At 62.8% G+C, this 14422-nt stretch overlaps 1 protein-coding gene across 1 annotated transcript in view; it reads right to left on the reverse strand.

Moving 5' to 3' along the window:
• Positions 1–5322: 5322 nt before the first annotated feature.
• The window catches only part of LOC122547405 (retinoic acid receptor RXR-alpha-B-like), a gene marked incomplete at its 5' end in the record, with an annotated part of 12029 nt that continues 2929 nt past the window's right edge, over positions 5323–14422 (reverse strand). The window contains 1 exon segment of the mRNA XM_043686031.1: positions 5323–6567. Within this exon segment, the coding sequence (XP_043541966.1) occupies positions 6247–6567 (321 nt within the window).

Consider the following 14422-nt stretch of genomic DNA (forward strand, 5'->3'; position numbering starts at 1 on the left):
GACACACACACGCACACAGAGATGGACACACACACGCACACAGAGATGGACACACACACGCACACAGAGATGGACACACACACGCACACAGAGATGGACACACACACGCACACAGAGATGGACACACACACGCACACAGAGATGGACACACACACGCACACAGAGATGGACACACACACGCACACAGAGATGGACACACACACGCACACAGAGATGGACACACACACGCACACAGAGATGGACACACACACGCACACAGAGATGGACACACACACGCACACAGAGATGGACACACACACGCACACAGAGATGGACACACACACGCACACAGAGATGGACACACACACGCACACAGAGATGGACACACACACGCACACAGAGATGGACACACACACGCACACAGAGATGGACACACACACGCACACAGAGATGGACACACACACGCACACAGAGATGGACACACACACGCACACAGAGATGGACACACACACGCACACAGAGATGGACACACACACGCACACAGAGATGGACACACACACGCACACAGAGATGGACACACACACGCACACAGAGATGGACACACACACGCACACAGAGATGGACACACACACGCACACAGAGATGGACACACACACGCACACAGAGATGGACACACACACGCACACAGAGATGGACACACACACGCACACAGAGATGGACACACACACGCACACAGAGATGGACACACACACGCACACAGAGATGGACACACACACGCACACAGAGATGGACACACACACGCACACAGAGATGGACACACACACGCACACAGAGATGGACACACACACGCACACAGAGATGGACACACACACGCACACAGAGATGGACACACACACGCACACAGAGATGGACACACACACGCACACAGAGATGGACACACACACGCACACAGAGATGGACACACACACGCACACAGAGATGGACACACACACGCACACAGAGATGGACACACACACGCACACAGAGATGGACACACACACGCACACAGAGATGGACACACACACGCACACAGAGATGGACACACACACACGCACACAGATGGACACACACACAACAGAGATGGACACACACACACACCAGAGATATGGACACACACACACCAGAGATATGGACACAAATAGACATACACAGCGATAGACATACACAGAGAGACATACACAGAGATGGACACACCCACACAGACACAGAGATAGACACACAGATACAGATTTAGACACTCAGACACATACATATATAGACACATACAGTTTTAGACACATACAGTTTTAGACACACAGATACAGATTTAGACACACAGATACAGATTTAGACACACAGAGATAGACACATACAGATAGACACAGATACAAATTTAGACACGCACACAAAACAGATACACAGATATAGACACACTTATACAAATACATATATAGACACACACAGAGATAGACACATACAGATAGACACAGATACAAATTTAGACACGCACACAAAACAGATACACAGATATAGACACACTCATACAAATACATATATAGACACACAGATATACATACACATACAGATAGATATAAACGCTCAGATACACACACACACAATCCAAAGGTGTGTCGATCAGGTGAATTGGCCATGCTAAATTGCCCAGAGTGTCCAGGGATGTGTAGGTTTAGGTGTTTTGGGCAGAGGAATGTATGCAATAGAGTAGGAGAAATGGGTCTGGGTGGGTTACTCTTCAGAGGGTCGGTGTGGACTGGTTGGGCTGAACGGCCTGTTTTTGCACCGTGGGGATTTTGTGGTTCTAGATACAGGTATGCGGACATACATACACAGAGATGCCCACACAGAAGATATTCATATACACAGAGACGCATACACAAGGAGATACACACACACACACACAGATACACACCCCTCTGTGAGCTAATGGACAGCTTTAACTGAATATGCCACCAGTGAGAATTAAAGAGTGAACTTCCTTTTTGGGGATACAGTTGCCACCCAACATCTAACTCCCCCACCCTGAAGGGTGTGGAAGGCTAACAGGGATACAGAGAGGGTGCAGAGCTCCGCGTTCATCACCCGGCCACTTGCCCATAGAGCGCCGCCACCCTGTCAATCCCTGACTCTGGTCCCTGGAGCAGCGCTGCACTCTAGTGGAGCTGGTGAAGATAGCAGCCTTGGTCCTTGCACAGACCAGGTCCCTGGGATCCAGGCGGACTGGCCTGTATCGTCAGCAGAGCTGGAGACCGGGTGATGGTCAGGAGGTGCAAGAAAGGCACATCGATACACAAACACAGGCAGGCGGGAGTGAGGCGCCCAGGAGATGCCAGTCACTGGTCGATTCATAAAAGCAGCCCAACAGCCCACATTCACAAACCCTACCCTTCAAAGATCGCTAAACGGCCACAAACATCACCGAGCGGGCACAGGGAAGGTGGTGAGGGCACTTAGGCAGTTACCCCGCCACATTAAGAAATGGTGGCCTCCTCTCTCTCTCTTTGGTCTCACTACCGTTCCTTCACCCCCACCCTCTTCACAAAAGATCCTTTCATCCATCCTCTCCCTTCCGGCAATCCAATCCCAGTGGAAGGAGGGGGCGGGGGGGGGTTAACCTTTTCAGTCCCACACTCTTTTCCCCTCTCGCATTTACAGGGAGCCCCAGGGCAACCGGGATGGCTGGAGGTTAAACCTATGCTGCTGCCGTCACACCTTCACAGTTCAAGGCAACCCAGTCCCAGGGGTTCATGCTCGTAATGGGAGCCTTGATGTTCAATCCAAGGGTGAGCTGTAAAGTGGCAAGATCAGCAATGTACATAGACATTATCTGGTGTGAGTGATAGAGGTACATTGCAGGAGAGTGGCACGGTGCCTCACGGAGCCAGGGACCCGGGTTCGATCCCACCCTCGGGGGCGACTGACTGTGTGGAGTTTGCACATTCTCCCCGCGTCTGCGTGGGTTTCCTCAGGGTGCTCCGGTTTCCTCCCACAGTCAAAAAGATGTGCAGGGTCAGGGCGGATTGGGGAATGCAGAGGTCGGGTGAGAGACTGGGATGTTCTTTGGAGGGCAAGTATGCAGCTGATGGGCTGATTGGCCTGCTTCCACGCTGAAGGGATTCGACAGAGGTGGCCGTGGGAAGGCAGAGAGAAAGCAAGGCCACCGTGTTCCCTTTCAGTTTGTTTGGAAGTGGCGTATCCTCAGGGTAACAGGTTTCTGACTCGGGAACCTACCATGGTGAGGCAGGCTGTCCACCCCAGTCTAACTCGGCTGGCTCTCCTCATGGTCCCTCCATCCAGCCTTGTGTTCCTTCTGCCCTGTTCAAACACCCGTCCAACTCCTCCTCTGGGTGCTCCTGTTACTCCACCCACCCTTTACCTCATGGCTTACTAATGCCCCTCAAGAGAAGAGAATCATAGATACCGACATCGCAGAAGCAGACCACGCGGCCCATTGAGTGCACAGCCAACTTTTGAAGATCACGATATCTCCGTAATCCTGCGTTCCCCATGGCCAACCCACCTCGTCTGCACATCCCTGGACACTGTGGGCAATTTCTCACGACCAAATCACCCTGACCTGCACACCTTTGGACTATGGGAGGAAACCCACGCAGGCACGGGGAGGATGTGTGCTAACTCCACGCAGACAGTCGCCCCGGGGGCTGGAATCGAACCCGGGTCCCCTGGCGCTGTGAGGCAGCAGTGCTAACCACTGAGCCGTCCTTACCCACAAAAGCAAGCCATTCAATTTCAACGCAGCTCAGGAAGAGCAATACATGCCCGCGACCCATGAACAAATAAAACCACTGTCACAGAGTTCAAATTCCAGTAACCCCCTCCCTTACGGCACAATGGTGTATCTACATCTTCCAAACTGTAGCTACTGAAGGAGACAGCTCACTTCCCCCCCCCACCCCCCACACACTTTCTAAGAGTTGGCCATAACTTTACCCTGAGATTGGATAACAGAGCCACAAAGGGCAGCAAGGAATCCGTGCTGCTTTGAGCGGATACTGGACATTCGCAACACACAGTCAGCTGGGGGAGAGGTCGTGTTACAATGGGTTTCGTTTTTAATGTGCTTGATACCAAAATACATGTCCAAAAACATCACAATGACATTATTTTGTAAAACATGCCGTTAAGTATAATCTGACCCTCAATAATTGAAATCTACCTGCAAATGTGCAAAGAAAAGTTGATGTAACAGTTCAATGGAGCAGCGTGTGCAGACAAAACGTCAATCCATTTCTCCCTAGTAGCTTACAAAGTTTCTATCGTAGGCCACTGGCTTGGTATCTGGGCCTGTTGGTCATGTCCAGTGGGGTCCTGGGCGGCACGGTGGCACAGTGGTTAGCACTGCTGCCTCACAGCGCCTGAGACCCGGGTTCAGTTCCCGCCTCAGGCGACTGACTTTGCATGTTCTCCCCGTGTCTGCGTGGGTTTCCTCCGGGTGCTCCGGTTTCCTCCCACAGTCACAAAGATGTGCAGGTCAGGTGAATTGGCCGTGCTAAATTGCCCGTAGTGTTAGGTAAGGGGTAAATGTAGGGGTATGGGTGAGTCGGTGTGGCCTTGTTGGGTCGAAGGGCCTGTTTCCATACTGTAATATAATCTAATCTAAAGCCACTTGGATTAAATCGCAAAGGATAAAGGATGTCAGTGCTCAGCGAAAGAATCTTATTCAGTTCAGACAGGGACAGCATGGGGTTAGATGCAGGGTAAAACTCTCTCTACACTGTCCCCCATCAAACACTCCCAGGACAGGGACAGCACGGGATTAGGTACAAAGTAAAGCTCCCTCTACACTGTCCCCATCAAACACTCCCAGGACAGGGACAGCACAGAGTTAGATACAGAGTAAAACTCTCTCTACACTGTCCCCATCAAACACTCCCAGGACAGGGACAGCACGGGGTTAAATACAGAGTAAAGCCCCCTCTAAACTGTCCCCATCAAACACTCCCAGGACAGGGACAGCACGGGGTTCGGGGTTCGATACAGAGTAAAGCTCCCTCTACACTGTCTCCATCAAACACCCCCAGGACAGGGGCAGTACAGGGTTAAATACAGAGTAAAGCTTCCTCTTCACTGTCCCCATCAAACACCCCCAGGACAGGGACAGCACGGGGTTAGATACAGAGTAAAACTCCCTCTACACTGTCCCCCCATCACTCATTCCCAAGACAGGAACAGCATGGGGTTAGATACAGAGTAAAACTCTGTCTACACTGTCCCCCATCAAACACTCCCAGGGCAGGAACAGCATGGGGTTAGATACAGAGTAAAACTCTGTCTTCACTGTCCCCCATCAAACACTCCCAGGGCAGGAACAGCATGGGGTTAGATACAGGGTAAAGCTCCTCTGCACTGTCCCTCATCAAACCCTCCTGGGACAGGTAAAGCACAGCTTAAATACAAAGTAAAGAACTAGATTCTAATCCATCAAAGATTCCGGGCCAGCCTGTGAAGCAATGTCAGTTATCGATCCAAACATTCTACCATGTAAACTCACTGCAGTTACCGTTCCCATCAGCGAGCTACTCCGGGTCCTGACTGGACGCTAAACCCCTTCTCCCCCTCTCCCACAAAGACTCCGAGCGCTTTCCGCTGGGCCCCATCATGAGCATGGTCCCATGTTGCAGTCCTGGCTGACTGATGCTGCCTGCCGCAGAGAGGTGGGGGGGGGGGGGGGGGGGGGTGGCAGGCTCTGTTTCCCATGGGTGCTCACTGCTCCAACATACAGGCAGCTCTGTGGCCACCCGTCCACAGCCTGAATGGCCCTCCGTGCTCTCCCTTAGCATGGAGAGAGACACGCACAACACTCTGAGCCAGGCTTGGTCTGATGAAATGTCGGTGACTTTTTCTGCCCTCCCATCTTGTATCGGCAGACTGGCCTCACTTAGTGAGGAATCCTCAGGGAACGCAGAGATGGGTTGGGCGAGTGAGCCAGGCAGGAGTGGGGAGGGAGAGAGGGTGGAGTGGGTAGATGAGCGAGGGGAGGGGGACAGATCGCAGTGTCGGGTGTGTAGATGATGCGTTGGGAAGGCGCACTTTGACCCCGCTCTCCCCAGTGTCTGCATCTCTGGGACAGGGCACTCCGTCTGCACCCTGACTGCAGCACAGCCACCACACAATCCGCCCAGCGGTGGGTGTCTGGGCGGACTCTGGCTCTGGCTGGGGGATGCGGGTGGGGAGGGGGAAGCAGCCCCCCCAGTTTGGGGACAGGGCTGCTCAGGAGAGCTGGTGAGGTGCCTCTAGCATTTCCATGAGGAAGGTGTCGATGGGAGTGTCCCCGATCAGCTTGAAGAAGAACAGGTGCTCCAGGCACTTGAGTCCGATGGAGCGCAGGGCAGGTAGGCGGAGCAGGAGCTTGGCAGGCTCGGGCTCGGGGTCAGACACAGGCTCGGGCTCGGGGTCAGACACAGGCTCGGGCTCGGGGTCAGACACAGGCTCGGGCTCGGGGTCAGACACAGGCTCGGGCTCGGGGTCAGACACAGGCTCGGGCTCGGGGTCAGACACAGGCTCGGGCTCGGGGTCAGACACAGGCTCGGGCTCGGGGTCAGACACAGGCTCGGGCTCGGGGTCAGACACAGGCTCGGGCTCGGGGTCAGACACAGGCTCGGGCTCGGGGTCAGACACAGGCTCGGGCTCGGGGTCAGACACAGGCTCGGGCTCGGGGTCAGACACAGGCTCGGGCTCGGGGTCAGACACAGGCTCGGGCTCGGGGTCAGACACAGGCTCGGGCTCGGGGTCAGACACAGGCTCGGGCTCGGGGTCAGACACAGGCTCGGGCTCGGGGTCAGACACAGGCTCGGGCTCGGGGTCAGACACAGGCTCGGGCTCGGGGTCAGACACAGGCTCGGGCTCGGGGTCAGACACAGGCTCGGGCTCGGGGTCAGACACAGGCTCGGGCTCGGGGTCAGACACAGGCTCGGGCTCGGGGTCAGACACAGGCTCGGGCTCGGGGTCAGACACAGGCTCGGGCTCGGGGTCAGACACAGGCTCGGGCTCGGGGTCAGACACAGGCTCGGGCTCGGGGTCAGACACAGGCTCGGGCTCGGGGTCAGACACAGGCTCGGGCTCGGGGTCAGACACAGGCTCGGGCTCGGGGTCAGACACAGGCTCGGGCTCGGGGTCAGACACAGGCTCGGGCTCGGGGTCAGACACAGGCTCGGGCTCGGGGTCAGACACAGGCTCGGGCTCGGGGTCAGACACAGGCTCGGGCTCGGGGTCAGACACAGGCTCGGGCTCGGGGTCAGACACAGGCTCGGGCTCGGGGTCAGACACAGGCTCGGGCTCGGGGTCAGACACAGGCTCGGGCTCGGGGTCAGACACAGGCTCGGGCTCGGGGTCAGACACAGGCTCGGGCTCGGGGTCAGACACAGGCTCGGGCTCGGGGTCAGACACAGGCTCGGGCTCGGGGTCAGACACAGGCTCGGGCTCGGGGTCAGACACAGGCTCGGGCTCGGGGTCAGACACAGGCTCGGGCTCGGGGTCAGACACAGGCTCGGGCTCGGGGTCAGACACAGGCTCGGGCTCGGGGTCAGACACAGGCTCGGGCTCGGGGTCAGACACAGGCTCGGGCTCGGGGTCAGACACAGGCTCGGGCTCGGGGTCAGACACAGGCTCGGGCTCGGGGTCAGACACAGGCTCGGGCTCGGGGTCAGACACAGGCTCGGGCTCGGGGTCAGACACAGGCTCGGGCTCGGGGTCAGACACAGGCTCGGGCTCGGGGTCAGACACAGGCTCGGGCTCGGGGTCAGACACAGGCTCGGGCTCGGGGTCAGACACAGGCTCGGGCTCGGGGTCAGACACAGGCTCGGGCTCGGGGTCAGACACAGGCTCGGGCTCGGGGTCAGACACAGGCTCGGGCTCGGGGTCAGACACAGGCTCGGGCTCGGGGTCAGACACAGGCTCGGGCTCGGGGTCAGACACAGGCTCGGGCTCGGGGTCAGACACAGGCTCGGGCTCGGGGTCAGACACAGGCTCGGGCTCGGGGTCAGACACAGGCTCGGGCTCGGGGTCAGACACAGGCTCGGGCTCGGGGTCAGACACAGGCTCGGGCTCGGGGTCAGACACAGGCTCGGGCTCGGGGTCAGACACAGGCTCGGGCTCGGGGTCAGACACAGGCTCGGGCTCGGGGTCAGACACAGGCTCGGGCTCGGGGTCAGACACAGGCTCGGGCTCGGGGTCAGACACAGGCTCGGGCTCGGGGTCAGACACAGGCTCGGGCTCGGGGTCAGACACAGGCTCGGGCTCGGGGTCAGACACAGGCTCGGGCTCGGGGTCAGACACAGGCTCGGGCTCGGGGTCAGACACAGGCTCGGGCTCGGGGTCAGACACAGGCTCGGGCTCGGGGTCAGACACAGGCTCGGGCTCGGGGTCAGACACAGGCTCGGGCTCGGGGTCAGACACAGGCTCGGGCTCGGGGTCAGACACAGGCTCGGGCTCGGGGTCAGACACAGGCTCGGGCTCGGGGTCAGACACAGGCTCGGGCTCGGGGTCAGACACAGGCTCGGGCTCGGGGTCAGACACAGGCTCGGGCTCGGGGTCAGACACAGGCTCGGGCTCGGGGTCAGACACAGGCTCGGGCTCGGGGTCAGACACAGGCTCGGGCTCGGGGTCAGACACAGGCTCGGGCTCGGGGTCAGACACAGGCTCGGGCTCGGGGTCAGACACAGGCTCGGGCTCGGGGTCAGACACAGGCTCGGGCTCGGGGTCAGACACAGGCTCGGGCTCGGGGTCAGACACAGGCTCGGGCTCGGGGTCAGACACAGGCTCGGGCTCGGGGTCAGACACAGGCTCGGGCTCGGGGTCAGACACAGGCTCGGGCTCGGGGTCAGACACAGGCTCGGGCTCGGGGTCAGACACAGGCTCGGGCTCGGGGTCAGACACAGGCTCGGGCTCGGGGTCAGACACAGGCTCGGGCTCGGGGTCAGACACAGGCTCGGGCTCGGGGTCAGACACAGGCTCGGGCTCGGGGTCAGACACAGGCTCGGGCTCGGGGTCAGACACAGGCTCGGGCTCGGGGTCAGACACAGGCTCGGGCTCGGGGTCAGACACAGGCTCGGGCTCGGGGTCAGACACAGGCTCGGGCTCGGGGTCAGACACAGGCTCGGGCTCGGGGTCAGACACAGGCTCGGGCTCGGGGTCAGACACAGGCTCGGGCTCGGGGTCAGACACAGGCTCGGGCTCGGGGTCAGACACAGGCTCGGGCTCGGGGTCAGACACAGGCTCGGGCTCGGGGTCAGACACAGGCTCGGGCTCGGGGTCAGACACAGGCTCGGGCTCGGGGTCAGACACAGGCTCGGGCTCGGGGTCAGACACAGGCTCGGGCTCGGGGTCAGACACAGGCTCGGGCTCGGGGTCAGACACAGGCTCGGGCTCGGGGTCAGACACAGGCTCGGGCTCGGGGTCAGACACAGGCTCGGGCTCGGGGTCAGACACAGGCTCGGGCTCGGGGTCAGACACAGGCTCGGGCTCGGGGTCAGACACAGGCTCGGGCTCGGGGTCAGACACAGGCTCGGGCTCGGGGTCAGACACAGGCTCGGGCTCGGGGTCAGACACAGGCTCGGGCTCGGGGTCAGACACAGGCTCGGGCTCGGGGTCAGACACAGGCTCGGGCTCGGGGTCAGACACAGGCTCGGGCTCGGGGTCAGACACAGGCTCGGGCTCGGGGTCAGACACAGGCTCGGGCTCGGGGTCAGACACAGGCTCGGGCTCGGGGTCAGACACAGGCTCGGGCTCGGGGTCAGACACAGGCTCGGGCTCGGGGTCAGACACAGGCTCGGGCTCGGGGTCAGACACAGGCTCGGGCTCGGGGTCAGACACAGGCTCGGGCTCGGGGTCAGACACAGGCTCGGGCTCGGGGTCAGACACAGGCTCGGGCTCGGGGTCAGACACAGGCTCGGGCTCGGGGTCAGACACAGGCTCGGGCTCGGGGTCAGACACAGGCTCGGGCTCGGGGTCAGACACAGGCTCGGGCTCGGGGTCAGACACAGGCTCGGGCTCGGGGTCAGACACAGGCTCGGGCTCGGGGTCAGACACAGGCTCGGGCTCGGGGTCAGACACAGGCTCGGGCTCGGGGTCAGACACAGGCTCGGGCTCGGGGTCAGACACAGGCTCGGGCTCGGGGTCAGACACAGGCTCGGGCTCGGGGTCAGACACAGGCTCGGGCTCGGGGTCAGACACAGGCTCGGGCTCGGGGTCAGACACAGGCTCGGGCTCGGGGTCAGACACAGGCTCGGGCTCGGGGTCAGACACAGGCTCGGGCTCGGGGTCAGACACAGGCTCGGGCTCGGGGTCAGACACAGGCTCGGGCTCGGGGTCAGACACAGGCTCGGGCTCGGGGTCAGACACAGGCTCGGGCTCGGGGTCAGACACAGGCTCGGGCTCGGGGTCAGACACAGGCTCGGGCTCGGGGTCAGACACAGGCTCGGGCTCGGGGTCAGACACAGGCTCGGGCTCGGGGTCAGACACAGGCTCGGGCTCGGGGTCAGACACAGGCTCGGGCTCGGGGTCAGACACAGGCTCGGGCTCGGGGTCAGACACAGGCTCGGGCTCGGGGTCAGACACAGGCTCGGGCTCGGGGTCAGACACAGGCTCGGGCTCGGGGTCAGACACAGGCTCGGGCTCGGGGTCAGACACAGGCTCGGGCTCGGGGTCAGACACAGGCTCGGGCTCGGGGTCAGACACAGGCTCGGGCTCGGGGTCAGACACAGGCTCGGGCTCGGGGTCAGACACAGGCTCGGGCTCGGGGTCAGACACAGGCTCGGGCTCGGGGTCAGACACAGGCTCGGGCTCGGGGTCAGACACAGGCTCGGGCTCGGGGTCAGACACAGGCTCGGGCTCGGGGTCAGACACAGGCTCGGGCTCGGGGTCAGACACAGGCTCGGGCTCGGGGTCAGACACAGGCTCGGGCTCGGGGTCAGACACAGGCTCGGGCTCGGGGTCAGACACAGGCTCGGGCTCGGGGTCAGACACAGGCTCGGGCTCGGGGTCAGACACAGGCTCGGGCTCGGGGTCAGACACAGGCTCGGGCTCGGGGTCAGACACAGGCTCGGGCTCGGGGTCAGACACAGGCTCGGGCTCGGGGTCAGACACAGGCTCGGGCTCGGGGTCAGACACAGGCTCGGGCTCGGGGTCAGACACAGGCTCGGGCTCGGGGTCAGACACAGGCTCGGGCTCGGGGTCAGACACAGGCTCGGGCTCGGGGTCAGACACAGGCTCGGGCTCGGGGTCAGACACAGGCTCGGGCTCGGGGTCAGACACAGGCTCGGGCTCGGGGTCAGACACAGGCTCGGGCTCGGGGTCAGACACAGGCTCGGGCTCGGGGTCAGACACAGGCTCGGGCTCGGGGTCAGACACAGGCTCGGGCTCGGGGTCAGACACAGGCTCGGGCTCGGGGTCAGACACAGGCTCGGGCTCGGGGTCAGACACAGGCTCGGGCTCGGGGTCAGACACAGGCTCGGGCTCGGGGTCAGACACAGGCTCGGGCTCGGGGTCAGACACAGGCTCGGGCTCGGGGTCAGACACAGGCTCGGGCTCGGGGTCAGACACAGGCTCGGGCTCGGGGTCAGACACAGGCTCGGGCTCGGGGTCAGACACAGGCTCGGGCTCGGGGTCAGACACAGGCTCGGGCTCGGGGTCAGACACAGGCTCGGGCTCGGGGTCAGACACAGGCTCGGGCTCGGGGTCAGACACAGGCTCGGGCTCGGGGTCAGACACAGGCTCGGGCTCGGGGTCAGACACAGGCTCGGGCTCGGGGTCAGACACAGGCTCGGGCTCGGGGTCAGACACAGGCTCGGGCTCGGGGTCAGACACAGGCTCGGGCTCGGGGTCAGACACAGGCTCGGGCTCGGGGTCAGACACAGGCTCGGGCTCGGGGTCAGACACAGGCTCGGGCTCGGGGTCAGACACAGGCTCGGGCTCGGGGTCAGACACAGGCTCGGGCTCGGGGTCAGACACAGGCTCGGGCTCGGGGTCAGACACAGGCTCGGGCTCGGGGTCAGACACAGGCTCGGGCTCGGGGTCAGACACAGGCTCGGGCTCGGGGTCAGACACAGGCTCGGGCTCGGGGTCAGACACAGGCTCGGGCTCGGGGTCAGACACAGGCTCGGGCTCGGGGTCAGACACAGGCTCGGGCTCGGGGTCAGACACAGGCTCGGGCTCGGGGTCAGACACAGGCTCGGGCTCGGGGTCAGACACAGGCTCGGGCTCGGGGTCAGACACAGGCTCGGGCTCGGGGTCAGACACAGGCTCGGGCTCGGGGTCAGACACAGGCTCGGGCTCGGGGTCAGACACAGGCTCGGGCTCGGGGTCAGACACAGGCTCGGGCTCGGGGTCAGACACAGGCTCGGGCTCGGGGTCAGACACAGGCTCGGGCTCGGGGTCAGACACAGGCTCGGGCTCGGGGTCAGACACAGGCTCGGGCTCGGGGTCAGACACAGGCTCGGGCTCGGGGTCAGACACAGGCTCGGGCTCGGGGTCAGACACAGGCTCGGGCTCGGGGTCAGACACAGGCTCGGGCTCGGGGTCAGACACAGGCTCGGGCTCGGGGTCAGACACAGGCTCGGGCTCGGGGTCAGACACAGGCTCGGGCTCGGGGTCAGACACAGGCTCGGGCTCGGGGTCAGACACAGGCTCGGGCTCGGGGTCAGACACAGGCTCGGGCTCGGGGTCAGACACAGGCTCGGGCTCGGGGTCAGACACAGGCTCGGGCTCGGGGTCAGACACAGGCTCGGGCTCGGGGTCAGACACAGGCTCGGGCTCGGGGTCAGACACAGGCTCGGGCTCGGGGTCAGACACAGGCTCGGGCTCGGGGTCAGACACAGGCTCGGGCTCGGGGTCAGACACAGGCTCGGGCTCGGGGTCAGACACAGGCTCGGGCTCGGGGTCAGACACAGGCTCGGGCTCGGGGTCAGACACAGGCTCGGGCTCGGGGTCAGACACAGGCTCGGGCTCGGGGTCAGACACAGGCTCGGGCTCGGGGTCAGACACAGGCTCGGGCTCGGGGTCAGACACAGGCTCGGGCTCGGGGTCAGACACAGGCTCGGGCTCGGGGTCAGACACAGGCTCGGGCTCGGGGTCAGACACAGGCTCGGGCTCGGGGTCAGACACAGGCTCGGGCTCGGGGTCAGACACAGGCTCGGGCTCGGGGTCAGACACAGGCTCGGGCTCGGGGTCAGACACAGGCTCGGGCTCGGGGTCAGACACAGGCTCGGGCTCGGGGTCAGACACAGGCTCGGGCTCGGGGTCAGACACAGGCTCGGGCTCGGGGTCAGACACAGGCTCGGGCTCGGGGTCAGACACAGGCTCGGGCTCGGGGTCAGACACAGGCTCGGGCTCGGGGTCAGACACAGGCTCGGGCTCGGGGTCAGACACAGGCTCGGGCTCGGGGTCAGACACAGGCTCGGGCTCGGGGTCAGACACAGGCTCGGGCTCGGGGTCAGACACAGGCTCGGGCTCGGGGTCAGACACAGGCTCGGGCTCGGGGTCAGACACAGGCTCGGGCTCGGGGTCAGACACAGGCTCGGGCTCGGGGTCAGACACAGGCTCGGGCTCGGGGTCAGACACAGGCTCGGGCTCGGGGTCAGACACAGGCTCGGGCTCGGGGTCAGACACAGGCTCGGGCTCGGGGTCAGACACAGGCTCGGGCTCGGGGTCAGACACAGGCTCGGGCTCGGGGTCAGACACAGGCTCGGGCTCGGGGTCAGACACAGGCTCGGGCTCGGGGTCAGACACAGGCTCGGGCTCGGGGTCAGACACAGGCTCGGGCTCGGGGTCAGACACAGGCTCGGGCTCGGGGTCAGACACAGGCTCGGGCTCGGGGTCAGACACAGGCTCGGGCTCGGGGTCAGACACAGGCTCGGGCTCGGGGTCAGACACAGGCTCGGGCTCGGGGTCAGACACAGGCTCGGGCTCGGGGTCAGACACAGGCTCGGGCTCGGGGTCAGACACAGGCTCGGGCTCGGGGTCAGACACAGGCTCGGGCTCGGGGTCAGACACAGGCTCGGGCTCGGGGTCAGACACAGGCTCGGGCTCGGGGTCAGACACAGGCTCGGGCTCGGGGTCAGACACAGGCTCGGGCTCGGGGTCAGACACAGGCTCGGGCTCGGGGTCAGACACAGGCTCGGGCTCGGGGTCAGACACAGGCTCGGGCTCGGGGTCAGACACAGGCTCGGGCTCGGGGTCAGACACAGGCTCGGGCTCGGGGTCAGACACAGGCTCGGGCTCGGGGTCAGACACAGGCTCGGGCTCGGGGTCAGACACAGGCTCGGGCTCGGGGTCAGACACAGGCTCGGGCTCGGGGTCAGACACAGGCTCGGGCTCGGGGTCAGACACAGGCTCGGGCTCGGGGTCAGACACAGGCTCGGGCTCGGGGTCAGACACAGGCTCGGGCTCGGGG

This window comes from Chiloscyllium plagiosum, unplaced genomic scaffold (genome assembly GCF_004010195.1).
Source record: "Chiloscyllium plagiosum isolate BGI_BamShark_2017 unplaced genomic scaffold, ASM401019v2 scaf_4855, whole genome shotgun sequence".
In the NCBI taxonomy this organism is placed as follows: domain Eukaryota; kingdom Metazoa; phylum Chordata; class Chondrichthyes; order Orectolobiformes; family Hemiscylliidae; genus Chiloscyllium; species Chiloscyllium plagiosum.